This window comes from Mustela nigripes, chromosome 6, assembly GCF_022355385.1.
Source record: "Mustela nigripes isolate SB6536 chromosome 6, MUSNIG.SB6536, whole genome shotgun sequence".
Classification (NCBI taxonomy): domain Eukaryota; kingdom Metazoa; phylum Chordata; class Mammalia; order Carnivora; family Mustelidae; genus Mustela; species Mustela nigripes.
The window spans coordinates 16,674,118-16,690,067 of NC_081562.1; the positions used below are offsets into that span (position 1 = coordinate 16,674,118).

The window sequence follows — 15,950 nt, forward strand, 5'->3', positions numbered from 1 at the left end:
CACAGGTCAATTTTCAATTATAATGGCAAGTAAAATAATGTTAAACATACCTTGAGAAGTTCAACAAGCCTGCATAATGCCTTAACTGAGGTTTTGGTCATTGGTTTTTGCATCGACATGTAGACATTCATTGTGGTTTTAATAATGGTACTAATACTATATGCATATAAGAAGCCCTATAAAAAAATAAAACACTGATTATAATTATAATAAAAACTTTCATTTCTTCAACATTTCATTCTCTATGTAATAATTATTCCTCAACCTACCAATAACTATTGTTTGTAAGTTCATTTTAAAGTCTGCTCTTAAGATTTTTAAATACTTTTCCACATACAATATACACACGATGGTGAAGTTTCAAAGTAACCCTTAAAAGTGTATTTAACCCATTACATACCATAAGTTTAGTACTGTTAAAATTATGGTATGTAATTATAGTTAAAGAATCTTCCCATTAAAAAAACACACAAACCCTTCAGAGAAATTATCTGAATGTCAGGAAGATATCTATTCATCCTTATCTTACCTGCCAGACAAGAGTATAAAGACTCCTATCTGCTTCAGACAAAAGCTAAGGACTCCAAGGAACTAGGAACTAAAAAATGAGGAGGAGAAGGATAGCTGCTCTCTGTATCAAAAGGTATTTCTCACTTTCAAGCCAATTCCCCCTTTCCTTTTCACCAAAGCCAACCACCACTGTCCATCTGCTACCGTGTCCCCTGCCTATACTGGTACTAATCAGAGTTTTTCTCCTCCTGGCCCAATTAGAACAAATTTCTTCCTATCCTTGTATTCACAGAGGAAGAACACAGGTCTTGTGAGGTTTAAAAAATATTGAGTGCTTGCAAACCCATGGAAATGGGATGGAATAAGAAATCAGGAAAAAGAATATTATTTCTCAGATATATTTTCACTTAGATCTAAAAAAACCACACAGAAACATAATAATAAAGATTCTTTGGGCTATCAAGGACCAAAAAAAAAGATATATATTACAGTTTAGAGATGAACATAAACTATACTACTGTGGATATATCCAAAGAGTTGGGCAGAAGTGATATGGTACTGATTCTCAACTTTCTTTTCCTCTATCATATGTGAGAGATACAGAACTCTCTGGCATCAGTGTCACAATGACTCACTAAAGCAGTGAGAGTCAATACAGATGGGAGGGAGGAGTTTCTCTGAACCAATAACGGCTCTGTGATAAAGAGATGTGCTAAATTAAAGAATAAGAAACGAGGAAAAAGGTAGCATCCTAAGAAAGGTGACAGACAATAATACTAAAGCTTGGGGCATAACAGGAAAGAGCCCCAAGTCTTACCTTGTTAAATACAGGACTATGACACCAGACTCCGCCCTAGCACAGCACTTAGAAAAGTTAAAAAGCAGACACAAGGAACAGCAAAAGTGTAACTCTAAGGCAGGGAAAAAAAGGGAGTTTCTTCTTTGAGGGGTAATGGAGGAGAAAGAACTCATAGGCTGATATCATACCATTCAGATGGCCATTAATCTGCATCATTTAAAAGGATGTCATTTAAAAATCTAAATGGGGAGGGAAGAGATCTAGGGCCTGTTTCTGTTAATGGCAGAATAAATAAATTGGACCAGTCTTCCTACAGAGAACATCTAGCAAATCTGGGCAAAATATGTTTTTAAATCTCTTAGAAGGCATCAAAGAACTACCACAAAAATAAGGTAATATAAGAGCAAAATGTAGAAGACAGAAACCCAGAGAGGTGAGCATGGCATTTGTGGTCACTTTCCCTTAAGAGACATCTGCCCATTCCAAAAGAGAATAAAGACAGAAGCCAAATGTTATCTTTCAGCATCTCACAGAAAGGAAAGGGGGATGAAAATAGGAGTTCATGGCCCATCAAAGAGGGATGGAGGTCCTGTAAACCTAGGTTCTGGATCGGGATCCTGAACAACTACCTAAAAAGTAGGGTGAACTCAAAAAAACAGCCATCATGGGATTTAGAACCCATTTCAAATCATCACAGTCCATGACTGAGTTGAGGTGATCTGGGTTGCTAGTTGTCCTAGACTAGCTGTACATCAGAAGCAAAGATTATTAAATCTTCTCTGGAGAAAAAAAAAATCCAGATCTTTCAATTATATCCACAGTTTTTCATATACAATGTGCCACACATTATAAAAAAATAACCAGGCATACAAAGCAATGAGATATATCCAAAAACCAGAGAAACAAGAGATAAGAGAAATAGCCAGATAATGAAATTATTAGACATGGGTTTCAAAATAATTATGCTGAATATGTTGAAGGAAATGAAACAAAATTTATTCAGAAGAAGAAATGGAAACTATAAAAAACAAAAAGCTAAAAAGTAAAATAATTAAGAATTCAGTGATAGGTTCAACAGTAGATTAGAGATAGCTGAAGAGAAAATTAGAGAGAGAGAGATAATAAAACAAAAAGAGCACTTGCAGACTTAATGGCTGAGATTTTTCCACGAATCCTGGAAGCTCTACAAATCCCACACAGCACTGACAAAAGAAAACTACACCTAGGTACCTCAGAGTAATATTAACTAAAAACCAAAAAGATCTTACAAGCAATGAGAGAAAGACTCACATTGAGAAAGCAACAAAACTGACAGCTGACTTCTCAAAAAAAATAAGACAGAAGACGATAAAGTGGGGAGGAAGGTAAGGGATCCTGCCAACCCAGAATTCTGTATGTAGCAAAACTGCCTTCAAAAATGAAGTTGAAATAAGACATATTCAGACAAAAAAAAGGTGATAATTCATCATCAGAGAAACAGTTTAAATGAAATACTAACAGATATTCCACAAATAGAAGGATGGAGAGATGCAGGAAAGACAGAACAGATAAATATGTGGGTAAATCTAACTGGACTATAAAAACAGCAGCAGCAATAATACCACCTTGTGAAGTTTAATATAGAGAATAAAAATAAACAAAAGCAGCAGGGGTGAGAAAGTGATAAATAGGATTAAGTAGGCTTAAGATCCTTACACTGTCTAGAAAGAGATAAAACTACTCATTTATTCTGGAGTTGAAGGTTAAATGATGTATCTTAAAATCTCTACAGTAACTATTAAAAAAACCAATAAAGGTATATAGAATTAAAAACCTAATAGTGGGAGAAATAAAAGAATGAAACTAATTCAAAAGAGGAAGAAAGGAAAGGAAAAAGGGACACAGAACAAGTGAGACAAACAGAAAGCAATTAGTCAGGTGCTACTTTAAATCCAAATACATCAGCAATGACAGAAAACATAATGAAAAAGGATGCCTGGGTGACTCAGTTGGTTAAACATCTGACTCTTCGCTTCAGCTGAGGTCATGATCTCAAGGTTGTGAGATTAAGCCCCACATTAGGCTCCGCACTCAGCACAGTCTGCTTGTTCCTCTCCCTCTGCTCCTCCCCCCACTCATGCATCTATCTCTAAATAAATACATAAAATCTTTTTAAAAAATGAAAAAACAAAGATTATCAGACTGAAGAAAAATTTATACTGCTTCAGGAAACAGACATTAAATATAAAGAGTCAAACAGGTTGCGAGTAAAAGGATCAAAAAAAAAAAAAAATACCATGTAGACCTTAACTGAAAGAAAACTGGTATAGTTATGTTACTATCACACACACAAGACCTATGACAAAGAGCACTACTAGAGATAAAAGGGACATATCACAATAATAAAAGGTTCAATTCACCAGGAAGATAAAACAACTGTGAATGTTATATACACTCACTTGGCCTCAAAAAAACTGACAAAGAATAAACAGACAAATCCACAATGCCAGAGGGAGATTCTAAACCAATTCTCTCAGTAACTGATACAATATGCAGACAAAATCATTAACAAACATGACCTACTTGACATATACAGAACACTACAACCAACAGATGCAAATTAGATATTCAAGTGCACATGAAAAGTTTACCAAAGTTGACCATAGGGTGAGCCATAATGCCAATCTCAACACATTTCAAATTACCGAATTATCTTACTATTTCTAGATATCGATAATGAGGAATAATGAGGAAATCCTCATATCTTTAGAAATTAAAAAATATCTTTCAAGGTAACTCACAGACCTAAAAAGAAATCACAATAAAGTTTCTTAAATATTTTGAACTAAAGGATAATGGAAATACAACATATCAAAACAGCAAAAAAGTCATGCTTTGAAGGGAATATAATTGCATGTATTAAAATATACAAATTAATAAATAACACAGATCCAAATGCAATCAAATCAATTTCAGTTTTTAAAAAGAAAAACATATCCTATCCTTTCCAGTTTTTTCAAAGGGTTACTTCTATACATTGGATTAACAAAGAAATGACTCCCAAAATATTCTAAGTAAGAAGATGCAACTACCTGTATAAAAACATTACATCTATTGGTGAGGTCTTCAGCAAATTTATCCATTCTCTGCTCTTTAGATAAAATAGATTCCATTTTCATCATCCATGAGCTCACAAAGACGTAGTAAGACTGTACATCTCTAACAAAGGAAAATATTGCAGTTACTCAGCACAGGAAAGAAAATTTACTTCCATTTCTTTCAACTGGTAGGGATAAAATATTTCCTTGTAGCAGCCACCTTTCTGGTTTTCAAACTATAAACATCCTACATACATCTATAATTTACTCATTCAACAAGTGTTTACAGAATGCCCATATAGCTGAAGCACTCTTGCTCAGTACTAAAAACAAAAGTTAACAGTAAACAAAACGGATAAAAATTCTTGCCACAATAAAACTTACATTCTAGAAAGGAGAGCTGCTTAATAAAGAAATCAATAATTAAAATCTATAAGATGTTAGATGATATGTGCTATGGAAAAAATGCAGCAGGGAAAAGAGATAGGGACTTGAGTGGCAGATAAAATTTTAAATACAGTGATCAAAGCAGGCTCATTGAAAAGATTTTGAGCCATTATTTGAAGAAGATGAATGAGTAATCCATGTAAATATATGAGAAGGGAATTCTAGGAAAGTGAATAACAAATGCAAATGCTCTACAACAGTAAGTCAGTCTGGCATGTTCAAGTAATAACAAAGAAGTCAGATCGGCTGGAGGTCAGAGAGCAGGGATGAGGAAACAGGAAATCAGAGAAGTGGGAGGGGCGGTGTGGGAAAGAGGGGGAGTAGAACAGGATTTGTGTAAGAACTTATAGGGAGGATTTCAATGGAAAGCCACCAACAGACTGACTTAATGAACAGAGTGACTTAATCTAACTTTGCAGAGGACCAGTATCACCTTGGCTGATATGCTAAAAATAAACTATAAAGGGAACAAGGGTAATACTGGAAAACCACGCAGGGAGCTACTGTGATAATACAGAAGAAAGGGGATATCAACTTGAACCAGAATGGGAGACTAGAAGTGGTCAAAAATTCTGGACATAAAAGCTGCATTTACTGAATACTTACTATGTCAGCCACTGTTCTGAGAACCTCACACAAAGTAACTCATTCAATCCTCACATTAGCCTTATGAGGTAGGTATTATGATCTCCATTTTACAGAAGAGGAAACTGATACTCAGGGAAGTTAATAACATGCCCAAGATCAAACAACTGGTACATAGCTGAGCCAAGATACAAGCCCAAATCTAGAAAGATTTCCCATCCGGGAAATACTAAATCAGTAACATTAATTTTCCTATGCAGCCCAATTACAAACACTGAATCACTCTATCAGTGCACCTCAAATTGCTCAAGATGGGAATTTTTGGCCCAGAAGCCAAAAGTGTAGGAAAAAAATGAACAATTCCCCTTTGTGGGATTTGATGTTACCAACTCTTTCTAAAAACCTCCTTCAGGGGCACCTGGGCGGCTTAGCTGGCTAAGCCGCTGACTCTTGATTTCGGCTCAGATCATGATCTCAGAGTCCTGGGATGGTGCCCCACATCAGACTCCGCACTCAGAGGGGAATCTGCTTAAGGATTCTCTCTCCCTCTGCCTCTGCCCCTAACCCCACTTAAGGGGTTACTCAGGCTCGCTCAAGTTTGCTCTTTCTAAAATAAGTAAATAAATCTTAAAAACAAACAAGCAAACAAAAAATACTGCCAAGCTGTCTGACAATCTCAAGAACTCAGCCTGAAGAGGGATTACACCAAAATTTTTAATGACTGTGTTTTAAGGAGTGAAACCTAGCATCAAATCTCAGAAAAATTTCTGCTGAGCCAGGATTCCATTAAACAACACCAACTGCTGCACTTTTGGCTTTGCCTTGAATGGTGCTAACATTATTTGACTTGTGGGTTATTATTTGACTTGTGGATTATTCAACTTAAAAGTGTGGAACACAGAGAAAGAGTAAAGTCCTAGGGCAATGCCTCCACTTTTGAGGAGGTTGTGTTCAGTATTCAGCAAGGACATAACATACAGGAAAGAACAGAAAAGTCACAAGCAAGGACAGAAGGAAGAGGCCTACATTACGGAGTGCTCCCTGATGATAATCCATAACATTTTGAAGAAGGCTAATAACACAGTCAAAGGCACTCACTCGGTTTTAGATCAGACTATGCAGAACGAAGCAGAGGTTTGCTTGTTACTCCACCCATTACTACTCCCTCCAGACACCAGATGATCTTCTCTCTTGCAAATACGTAAAAATGAAACTGCTTCAAGACTTAAAAAGCAAGTTCATTGACAAAGGGCATCCAAAAGTAGTCAAAGGTCTGTCATATGGTCAGCTTCATTTCAAAGTACGAACAGGAAATTACTGAGAAAAAATTTCCTGTCCCAATATAAAACACAAAATGGTGTCAACATTTGCATGTCAACAGAGGTTTGAAACGAAGGTTCACACCTCTATCCTTTAAAGTCAGTGTTCCCAGTATCGAAATGGTTGTGAAGGAAAAGCAAAATGCAGCAACGCACCTACAAACCTTGAACCACAGTCAAGGATGCGGCTAGGGCACTTGGCCAGCTAGGGTCTAGTGCATAGTGCAAGGGCAGGGAAACTGTCCCCCACTACTTCCTTCTCACTTATGGAATGAACTCTGGAACCTTACTGGGAGAGCTCTCAGTAACTCCCTCAACTTTTCCTAAAATATTAGATAAAACTCATGCTGATCACAGTGTTTCCTCTCTTCCGAGGTTTCTTTGGGAGAAATGTCCTGAAAAGGACACTATCCCTTTTAGCTCCCAGAAAGGACACTATCCCTTTTAGCTCCCTGGAGCTCTGTGGTGACTGTATCTTTAGAATCAAATAATTTAGAAACATAAAATGTTATCGGGCTGGGGGTTGTCACTGAAAGTCAACTTCTCCAGTCTTCCGCCTGATAAGCCTCCCTTCCTACAGCATCTTGGACCACTGGTCATCTACAGTCTACCTACTCAGCTCTAGAGAAAGAGCGCATTACCTCTCAGAGCAGCCTATATGACTCTGCTCCAGAAACGCTACAGTAGGACTGGTACAGGTCTGCATGCCTTTTCTGACACATACTTAGTTGTGTGATCTGGTGAAGTTCACTTCTCTAAGCCTCATTTTATCTAAAAATGGGATAAAACGAGGACTATAGAGTAGCAGGTAACAGCTTGTGCTCTAGAGTTGGGACTGTCCAGCTCCACCACCTACTAGCTGCTTAAATTTGGGTAAGTTTAATCTACTTCAATTTTCTCACCTATAAAATGGCCATAACAACAATATCTACCTCATAAAATTCTCAGATGATTAAAAGAGATGATACATGTGAAGTTCCTGAAATATTTTAGTTATTGGCTTACAGAAAGGACCAGGTTAATATTAGTTGCAACCTTTATTATTTTCCATATGAGAAGACTGTTACAGGGTTTGTATACAACAAAGTGTTTAAAGCCTTTAGCACAATGCCTGCTACACAGAGCTCAATAATATTGGTGATTATTATGATCTATCATCATCTTTTGGTTCTAGTTCAACCTTCTGGAGCTACAGAGATTAAATCTGTTCCCTCTTCTATCTGAACGCCCCTCAAATACTTAAGGAGCATTCCTCAGATTTCTCTTTGAAAGGCCAAATTATGTAGAGATTCTTCAAAGGGCCTGGTAGTCAGGCCTTCTGACATATCCTGACCAGCTTCTTTCAGGGTTGCTGCATTTGTGTCCCTCTTAAAATGTGACACCACCAAATACTGGCTATGATCTGATGAATAAAACTTCAACAAAACTACCAATTCACATGGCGTAGATAATATAACTATCAGTTCCCATAACCCAGGTATAGTTATTAATGTAATCCAAGTATATACCGGCATTTTTAGCAACTACATCACACTGTTAAAGAACATTAAGCGTCTGATAATCAAAATATCCTTACTGTTACTAAACCTGATCCCTATCTCTCCATCTTACTGGATTCATTTCCTTAAATCCAAACTATGTCTTTTTCCTTCTCAGTTCTGTTTTAAAATGTACAAGAGAGTTTGGAAATCTCTGCTGTGAGTAATTCTGCCTAAATTGAGTAGTCGTCATTTTCCACTGACTTTAATCACAGGACTTGGGAGTACTAAGAGATGCTTCAGGGGACCTCCTACATTCCTGATTAACTCCTTCTTTCCCTACTCTGCAATAATGGCCCTATTTCCCCTTGATGGTCGAAATCAAAAGGAAGTAGATAAATTTCCCTATTATCTTTCACCATGTCACAGAAAAAAACTATCTCCAGCACAGGGCCAGTAGCACAGTCCTGGATCACTTGACTTAAAGTCTTCATCCAGGTCAACATGTGCTTTTGGTAGTGCACCCAAGAATGTGCAGTTAATTTAAATGTTGAATCTAGGCAATGAGAACATGGGGGTCCATTATACTGTTTTCTCTATTTTGTGCATATTTGAAAATTTACATAGTAAGACTTAGACAAAATATAAGGATGTAAATATCAAAAGAAACTGAAGTTAAAAGTGTTCTTTAGTGGCGCCTGGGTGGCTCAGTGGGTGAGGATGCTGCCTTCGGCTCAGGTCATGATCTCAGGGTCCTGGGATCGAGTCCCGCATCAGGCTCTCTGCTCAGCAGGGAGCCTGCTTCCTCCTCTCTCTCTGCCTGCCTCTATGCCTACTTGTGATCTCTCTCTGTCAAATAAATAAATAAAATCTTTAAAAAAAAAAAAAAAGTGTTCTTTAAGTGACTAGTACTCAGGTACAGGGTAAAAGTGGGCTGGAGACAATTATTTTTCCCTTTAAACTTTTAGTACTTGACTTTTTAAATATGTACATATATTACTTTCATAAAAATAAAAATTTTTAGAAAGGAGTGCATCAAATTAAAATCAACTCCTAAAAACCGTCACTGAATCATGGACACACAATACTTTTAATGTCATCAAATGGCATCTACTACAGGAACTATACTCCACACAAAAAATATTTAATGTATTGATAAAAAGTTATGTGTGCATGCATACATGTGTGCAAATGCACGTATATTTGGGTACATATGTACGCACACATACATCTCCATAAAGTATAGTTTTTCTGTATCTTTAACAGAGTTTAAACCTACATCATGTAAAGCAAAAAAAAAATCCTAAAAAATAAGTCTCCTAGAGATTATCCAACATTTTCCTCTGGCAATAAATAAATTTATTCTTATAACCAAGTGTTTTCCACATATTTTGAGTCAATATAAAATACAAGAATATAAAGTATATAAATACATTCATTATGAGCACTTATAAAACCTACTTGGTAAGTGATTGAGCTTTCTGCTGTAGGAAAGTATCTCTGTGTACTTTAATGGCTTGAAGACTTTTTCTGTCTAGAAGTTTGGCAGCTGCTGGTATTTTCTGGATCAAAAAATTATCAGGAAACCAAATAATATTAGCAGTTAGAGTGATGGCTGGTACCTGAAATAGTAAACATAAGGAAGGGAAATTAATAAATACAGGCTAAACAATAAGCTATTTAATAGTTCTATCATATGCAATGGAAGACAATTTATAATCACTAATAGATCATGAAACATATTATTGTACTGTGGCACAATTAAGACATTCCAATATCTGATGTGGAGCATGAAAATAATTTTATTCTGCCAATATTTATTCAATAAATATTAAATACATACACACACACATACACACACACACACACACACACACACAGATTTTCAGATAAAAATATGCAAAAAGCAAACAGAAACTTGAATCCTCATGACTTTTACTTTTATTCTACATTAGTGAAAAAATAAAAGATCAAGGTGGCTGGGTACTCATAGTCATGTATCACTTGATTGTACACACAAACTAAATTTTTAATTTTGAAATCAGGTGTCAAATCATGGAAATAGCAAAGATGTAAAACCAATCTCAATTTTTTTTTCTACTTCAATAATGAGAAGGGATGGTAAGAAGAGGAGAAGAATAGAAGAAAAAGAAGAGAAAAAAGTAGTAACAATAATAGGAATTTAATTTATAGGAAGAAATCTAGAAAAACCTCCACAAACAGGTATTTATACAATGTGGAATTATATTGTACTTATTTCTTAAATGCCTGGTTTTAAAAATGAATACTATAATATTATTTTCATAATTATTATAAAATATTACAAGAATTGCCACTTTTGTAAGCCGGAATAAAATACATTTTAGAATATCCAATTTTATCCAAAATCTTTTTCATCTATTGAAATTGAAAAAAATAAAAATTCCAAGTTCTTACTTTCTTACAAATGTCCAATAAAGACTTATAAAACTTCTTATCAATAGTTCGAAAAATCTGAAAGTGCAGTACAAAAAGTCCACAAATTCCAACATACTTGTCTCTCTGGTCAATTTCAGAAGGTTCTCCTTATAAAAACAAAAGCATGAGAGAAAATTGAAACAAATAAACACTTAAGTTCTACATTCAAGGAAATGTAAACTTTAGCAACTTTAGCAACAAAAATTTTAAAATGCACTTTACATTACCAAGTTTGGCTTCTACATTTGTAAAAATTGAGCGAATACTATGTGCAAATTCTTCAGCAAAAGTGCTATTTTTTGACACAGATACTCCTCCATTCAGAGAATCAAACTGCTGTTCTATACAGGCCTAAACAGGAAACATTTAAAGAGAAATTTAGACCCTGGATAATAAACTATTAAACAGATTTAAATATAGTATGTGTGATCTACATTCATCATTCTAATTTTACTAACAATGAGGTTCCAGTTTTTACCTTAATGTCACCTAATATCTAAATCCTTTAGAATGAATATGTATGTATGTACATATTTGAGTACCAGTTAGTGCAATAAAACTGAACCACAAATCCATTCATTTGAGAGAGAGAGAGAGGGCATGAGAGGTGCAGGGTTTGGGGAGAAGGAGAAGCAGACTCCTCACTGAGCAGGGAGCCTGACTCAGGGCTCCATCCTAGGACCCAGAGATCATGACTTGAGCTAAAGGCAAGAGGCTTAACCATCTGAGCCATCCCGGCGCCCTACAAATCCATAATTCTACATGAAGAGACACACAGGGATATTCAATGATGTATAGAAGATATGTCTGATGCAGCACTGGAAAACATGTTTTATTATTTTACTTTGCACTTTTAAGAGTAAATTTATTCTGATTACAATTACTTGCCTAGCACTTTATTACAGAATGCATAGAAATGTCTCCTGGAGGGGCACCTGGGTGGCTCAGTCAGTTAAGTGTCTGACTTGGGCTTGGGTCATGATCCTAGGGTCCTGGGATAAAGGCTGTGTCAGGCTGTGTGCTCAGTGGGGAGTGTGCTTGTCCTCCTCCTGCCCCTCCCCTGATTTGTGCTCTCTCAGTCAAATAAATAAATAAAATCTTAAAAAAAAAAAATCTCCTGGAAAAAGAATCAATGACAAAAAAAGACCTTCTGAATCTAATCCACTAGCCATTAAATTGATATAAACAAGAGTTCAGATCAATCTGTAAAAACTGAGCATAATATGATGTATAGACTTGTCAACCACTATGTTGTACACCTGAGGTTAATGTAACATTATGTGTCAACTATACATCAATTTTTTAAAAACTGTGATTATGTAAAATATATTAAAAATAACCCTGAAGGGACACCTGGGTGGCTCAGTGGGTTAAAGCCTCTGCCTTCGGCTCAGGTGATCATCTCAGGGTCCTGGGATCGAGCCCCGCATGGGGCTCTCTGCTCGGCAGGGAGCCTGCTTCCCCCCACCCTCTCTGCCTGCCTCTCTGCCTACTTGTGATCTCTGTCTGTCAATAAATAAATATTAAAAAAAAAAAACCTGAAGCAGATTTTAAATATAAATATATTGCAATTTCTGATAAACATTACCCAAAGCAGTGCTAGCCAAAAGAATTTTCTGTGATCATAGAAATATTCTACATTTGTGCTAATATGATAGCTAGCCACAAACTAATTATGGCTATTTTTCTCCCAGCTTCATTATGATATTATTGATATATATTAAGTATGAAGTGTATGGTGCAATAATTAGATTACATACAGCTAGTAAGCAGCTGAAAGTGGTGGCGAAAGTGAATTTTTATTTTCTTCCATTTTAATTAATTTAAGCTTTAAAAAGCTACTAAATGGTAGAAAGCTATCTGCACTGAACAAACCCAAATTATATTCCCTGAGCCCAGGAAGAATTAAACAGACATTTTTTTTTTTTTTTTTTTTAAAGATTTTATTTATTTATTTGACAGAGAGAGATCACAAGTAGGCAGAAAGGCAGGCAGAGAGAGAGAGAGAGGAGGAAGCAGGCTTCCTGCTGAGCAAAGAGCCCGATGTGGGACTCGATCCCAGGACCTTGAGATCATGACCTGAGCCGAAGGCAGCGGCTTAACCCACTGAGCCACCCAGGCGCCCCTAAACAGACATTTAAAAGGCAGTAAAACAAACCCAGATACAGAGGTTAACAACAAACATTAACATAACTGCTTAGATATTGATCCTTGAATAGTTTTATCCTTTTACATAATTAAAAAAAAATAAACCTCACCCCAAATATAACTAGTACTATTAATTTTGTTTGCTACTTGGTACTAAAATAATTGTATTTTAGTACACTAACAATGTTTTAAGCCACAGCACTTTCAAAGAACACATATTTCAACAATATGCTATGAAAGCGCCACGCTGTAGTTCTGAGCTGGGTCAACTAAGGAACCCATTCAGTATAGCCGGATAAAGTGCTCGTACCTGAAATATCATTCCATCAAGTAACTGCCCTTCTAGCTTCAGCAAGAACTTTTCAAATGGCTTTAGTTTTTCTTCCTGAATTCCAAATTTTGAAGGATTATGATGGACAGATTTCAATAACCTTATGGAAGATTAGGAGAAAGACCTTCAATTTTCCTAACAAAGTCTTCAATTGAAAATTTTCTAAGAAATCAAAATTTTGTATTTGTATTTCCTGTTTGGTTCTATACATTTGAAAATCTGAATAAAAACAATGCTAATATATTTAATTTTCTAATCATACCTTTTTCTATCATCCTAAATTCAGATACTCTAGATACCAGATGAACAGATGCCTCAACTTAAACAGGTCTTAAGAATATACAGTGAAATAAAACCAAGTTCACAAAAAACAACGGTCACTTGAATAGAACTCTAGGAAAAAACAAACCTGAGTTCTAAGGTACTCAAATTAACATTCTACTTTAAGAATTAGGAGGCTTTATACAAGTATATCATACTCTCAAAAAACGGTTGCTGTATTCACAAAAACATTTAACATGAGATCCTTCTAAATACAGATCTCCAGGTCTTTTAAAAGATCTGTATTATTTACATTTACTTCCTTTTTACTAATAGATTAACTATACAAAGTAAGAGACTATTTTAACCATTTTAACTGGCTCACCTTTTGTACATAGTCCAGTGCTCTTTCAATGTGACATGATTATCAATAATTTCATCCAGAGTAAGCAAAACAGTTAGCAGCTCCCCCAAGTGCTCATACATAGTCTGTCAAAAAAACCTTTAATGATTAACATTTAATCACGAATTACAGGTTAAGCTTCTTATGGATTTTTAAAGTTAAACACACTGGGCTAATTACTACTGAATTAAAGCAGTGGATAAATCAGTTTATTAATACACAGATGAAACTATTAATCCTCAGATGGAACAACAAGCCTTAGATAGAGAAACACTTTGACCACTATTTCATCCTTAATTGTGATTTTACAGAATTGTTTAATTGTTTCACTCTCTAAAGAGAACATTTAAGAGAACCTCCACTGGCCACAACTGGGGGAAAAAAGAGTTATAGTGGGGCGCCTGGATGGCTCAGTGGGTTAAAGTCTCTGCCTTCGGCTCAGGTCATGGTTCCAGGGTCCTAGGATCGAGCCCCAAATCGGGCTCTCTGCTCGGCGGGGAGCCTGCTTCCCCCTCTCTCTCTGCCTGCCTCTCTGCCTACTTGTGATCTCTGTCTGTCAAATAAATAAATAAAATCTTTAAAAAAAAAAAAAGAGTTATACTGATAGTGGGTCAGTAATACCTCATCAACTTCACAGATAAAATAGAAAAAAGGCAAACAACAACAACAAAAAACCTCTTTAAGAGTTTAACTATAATTTTTTACTCCCCAATCATATAAACTCCACAGCAAACTATAGTAAAAATTATAGTTTTACAGTTCAACCTAAATTACTTTTACCTGAAAATGAACTCCAGTTGTCTCTATAATTTTGGGTGCAATCCTGTAATAAAATAATATCCAATTTAAAAAACTCCTTTTTTACCACAGTTCATTTTTATTTTAAGGAAAACACACAGCAGCAGAAGGTCTTGGGATTTTAACACCTATGTATCATTATTTAGGCTGTCATCAGCCTAAAGAGAATTAACTAACTAGAAGAGAACTAACTAACTTGTATATGCAGAGTCAAGGCTATCCCTGCCCACATCTTACTCAATGGGCACGGAAATAACAATATGTGGCCCATGAATAACCCTAGCCATTTAAACCTAAAGTACTGAGTTTGGGATAGAGGCAGAGAAATAACAAAATTGATACTCATTTCTTTCGAAACAGTTAGAATTTCTCAATTCCTAAACAGAATCTCTGTTATCCTCCTACCCAAACTGGCATTTGGAAACTAGTCAGATTTATTTCTGAGTTCCCATTCCTACTGAAAAACAATGCATCAACCAACATTGTACTATAGTCAAAAGCCCTGGGATAATTCAATTTTACTTCCTAGACATCTTCTACTCAACAGTAAATAATTTAAATTAGTACTTGTATATCAAAGGACATATAGATATTCCACAAGATAGAATATTTTTAAAATGAAATACAAAATACAAATAAATTTCATCTTTTTTGGACGGGGTGTGGTGGTGGGGAGTACTCTCTGAATTACACATCAGGTACTGCAGGGGTTAGAGGAGCTATGCTCTCATTCCCTCCTGCCATGTGAACAGCTTCAGTGAAAGAACAGAAAACAAAATAAACGCCTGACCGAGGAGAAAAACATGAAAATGAGAAGCAGTTACCACAGTCTCCCAGTTTATAAAGACAGTTAAGATGCAGCCTGGTATATAGTAAGAATAACAATGAATGGACTGGTGATCAAAGAACAGCATCTAAATTGCTGTGGAATCTCATACAATTCCTCTGGGCCTCAATTATTTCTCATAATTGAGAACCCCTTACCATGTTACTAAACAAAGTTACTGTAAGATCACAGTTAAATTGTAAATGGGAAAATTTTTAAGTATAAAGTATTAATTGAAAGTGAGATATTACTTTGTGGTCATTAAGAACAGAAGGTCTATCAAAATTTGATCATTTTTCCTGATTTAGAACAGTGGTTCCCAAACTTGGAAGATCATTTGAATAAAACCACAATTTTTTCAGTGTAGATTAACTGGTCCCACTCCCCCCAGATTCTGTAGTTTAAAGAAAGTCCCATGTGATTCTAATAAGCCAGAGAACAGTCACTGTAAAGGAAAAATAAGGAGAAAGAATTTGGTACATGTTCTGATTCCATATTAGTCTTTTTCTAT

General features: G+C 35.7%; 1 protein-coding gene across 1 annotated transcript in view; it reads right to left on the reverse strand.

Annotated features, from left to right (window-relative positions):
* Positions 1 to 15,950, reverse strand: part of WASHC4 (WASH complex subunit 4) — a 62,026-nt gene that overhangs the window by 35,150 nt on the left and 10,926 nt on the right. The window contains exons 8-15 of the mRNA XM_059402193.1: positions 14,596 to 14,638; positions 13,798 to 13,901; positions 13,131 to 13,251; positions 10,900 to 11,023; positions 10,652 to 10,779; positions 9,677 to 9,837; positions 4,381 to 4,507; positions 51 to 176 (exon numbers count right to left, since the gene is read on the reverse strand). Of these exons, the coding sequence (XP_059258176.1) occupies positions 51 to 176; positions 4,381 to 4,507; positions 9,677 to 9,837; positions 10,652 to 10,779; positions 10,900 to 11,023; positions 13,131 to 13,251; positions 13,798 to 13,901; positions 14,596 to 14,638 (934 nt within the window). The remainder of the gene's footprint in view (positions 1 to 50; positions 177 to 4,380; positions 4,508 to 9,676; positions 9,838 to 10,651; positions 10,780 to 10,899; positions 11,024 to 13,130; positions 13,252 to 13,797; positions 13,902 to 14,595; positions 14,639 to 15,950) is intronic.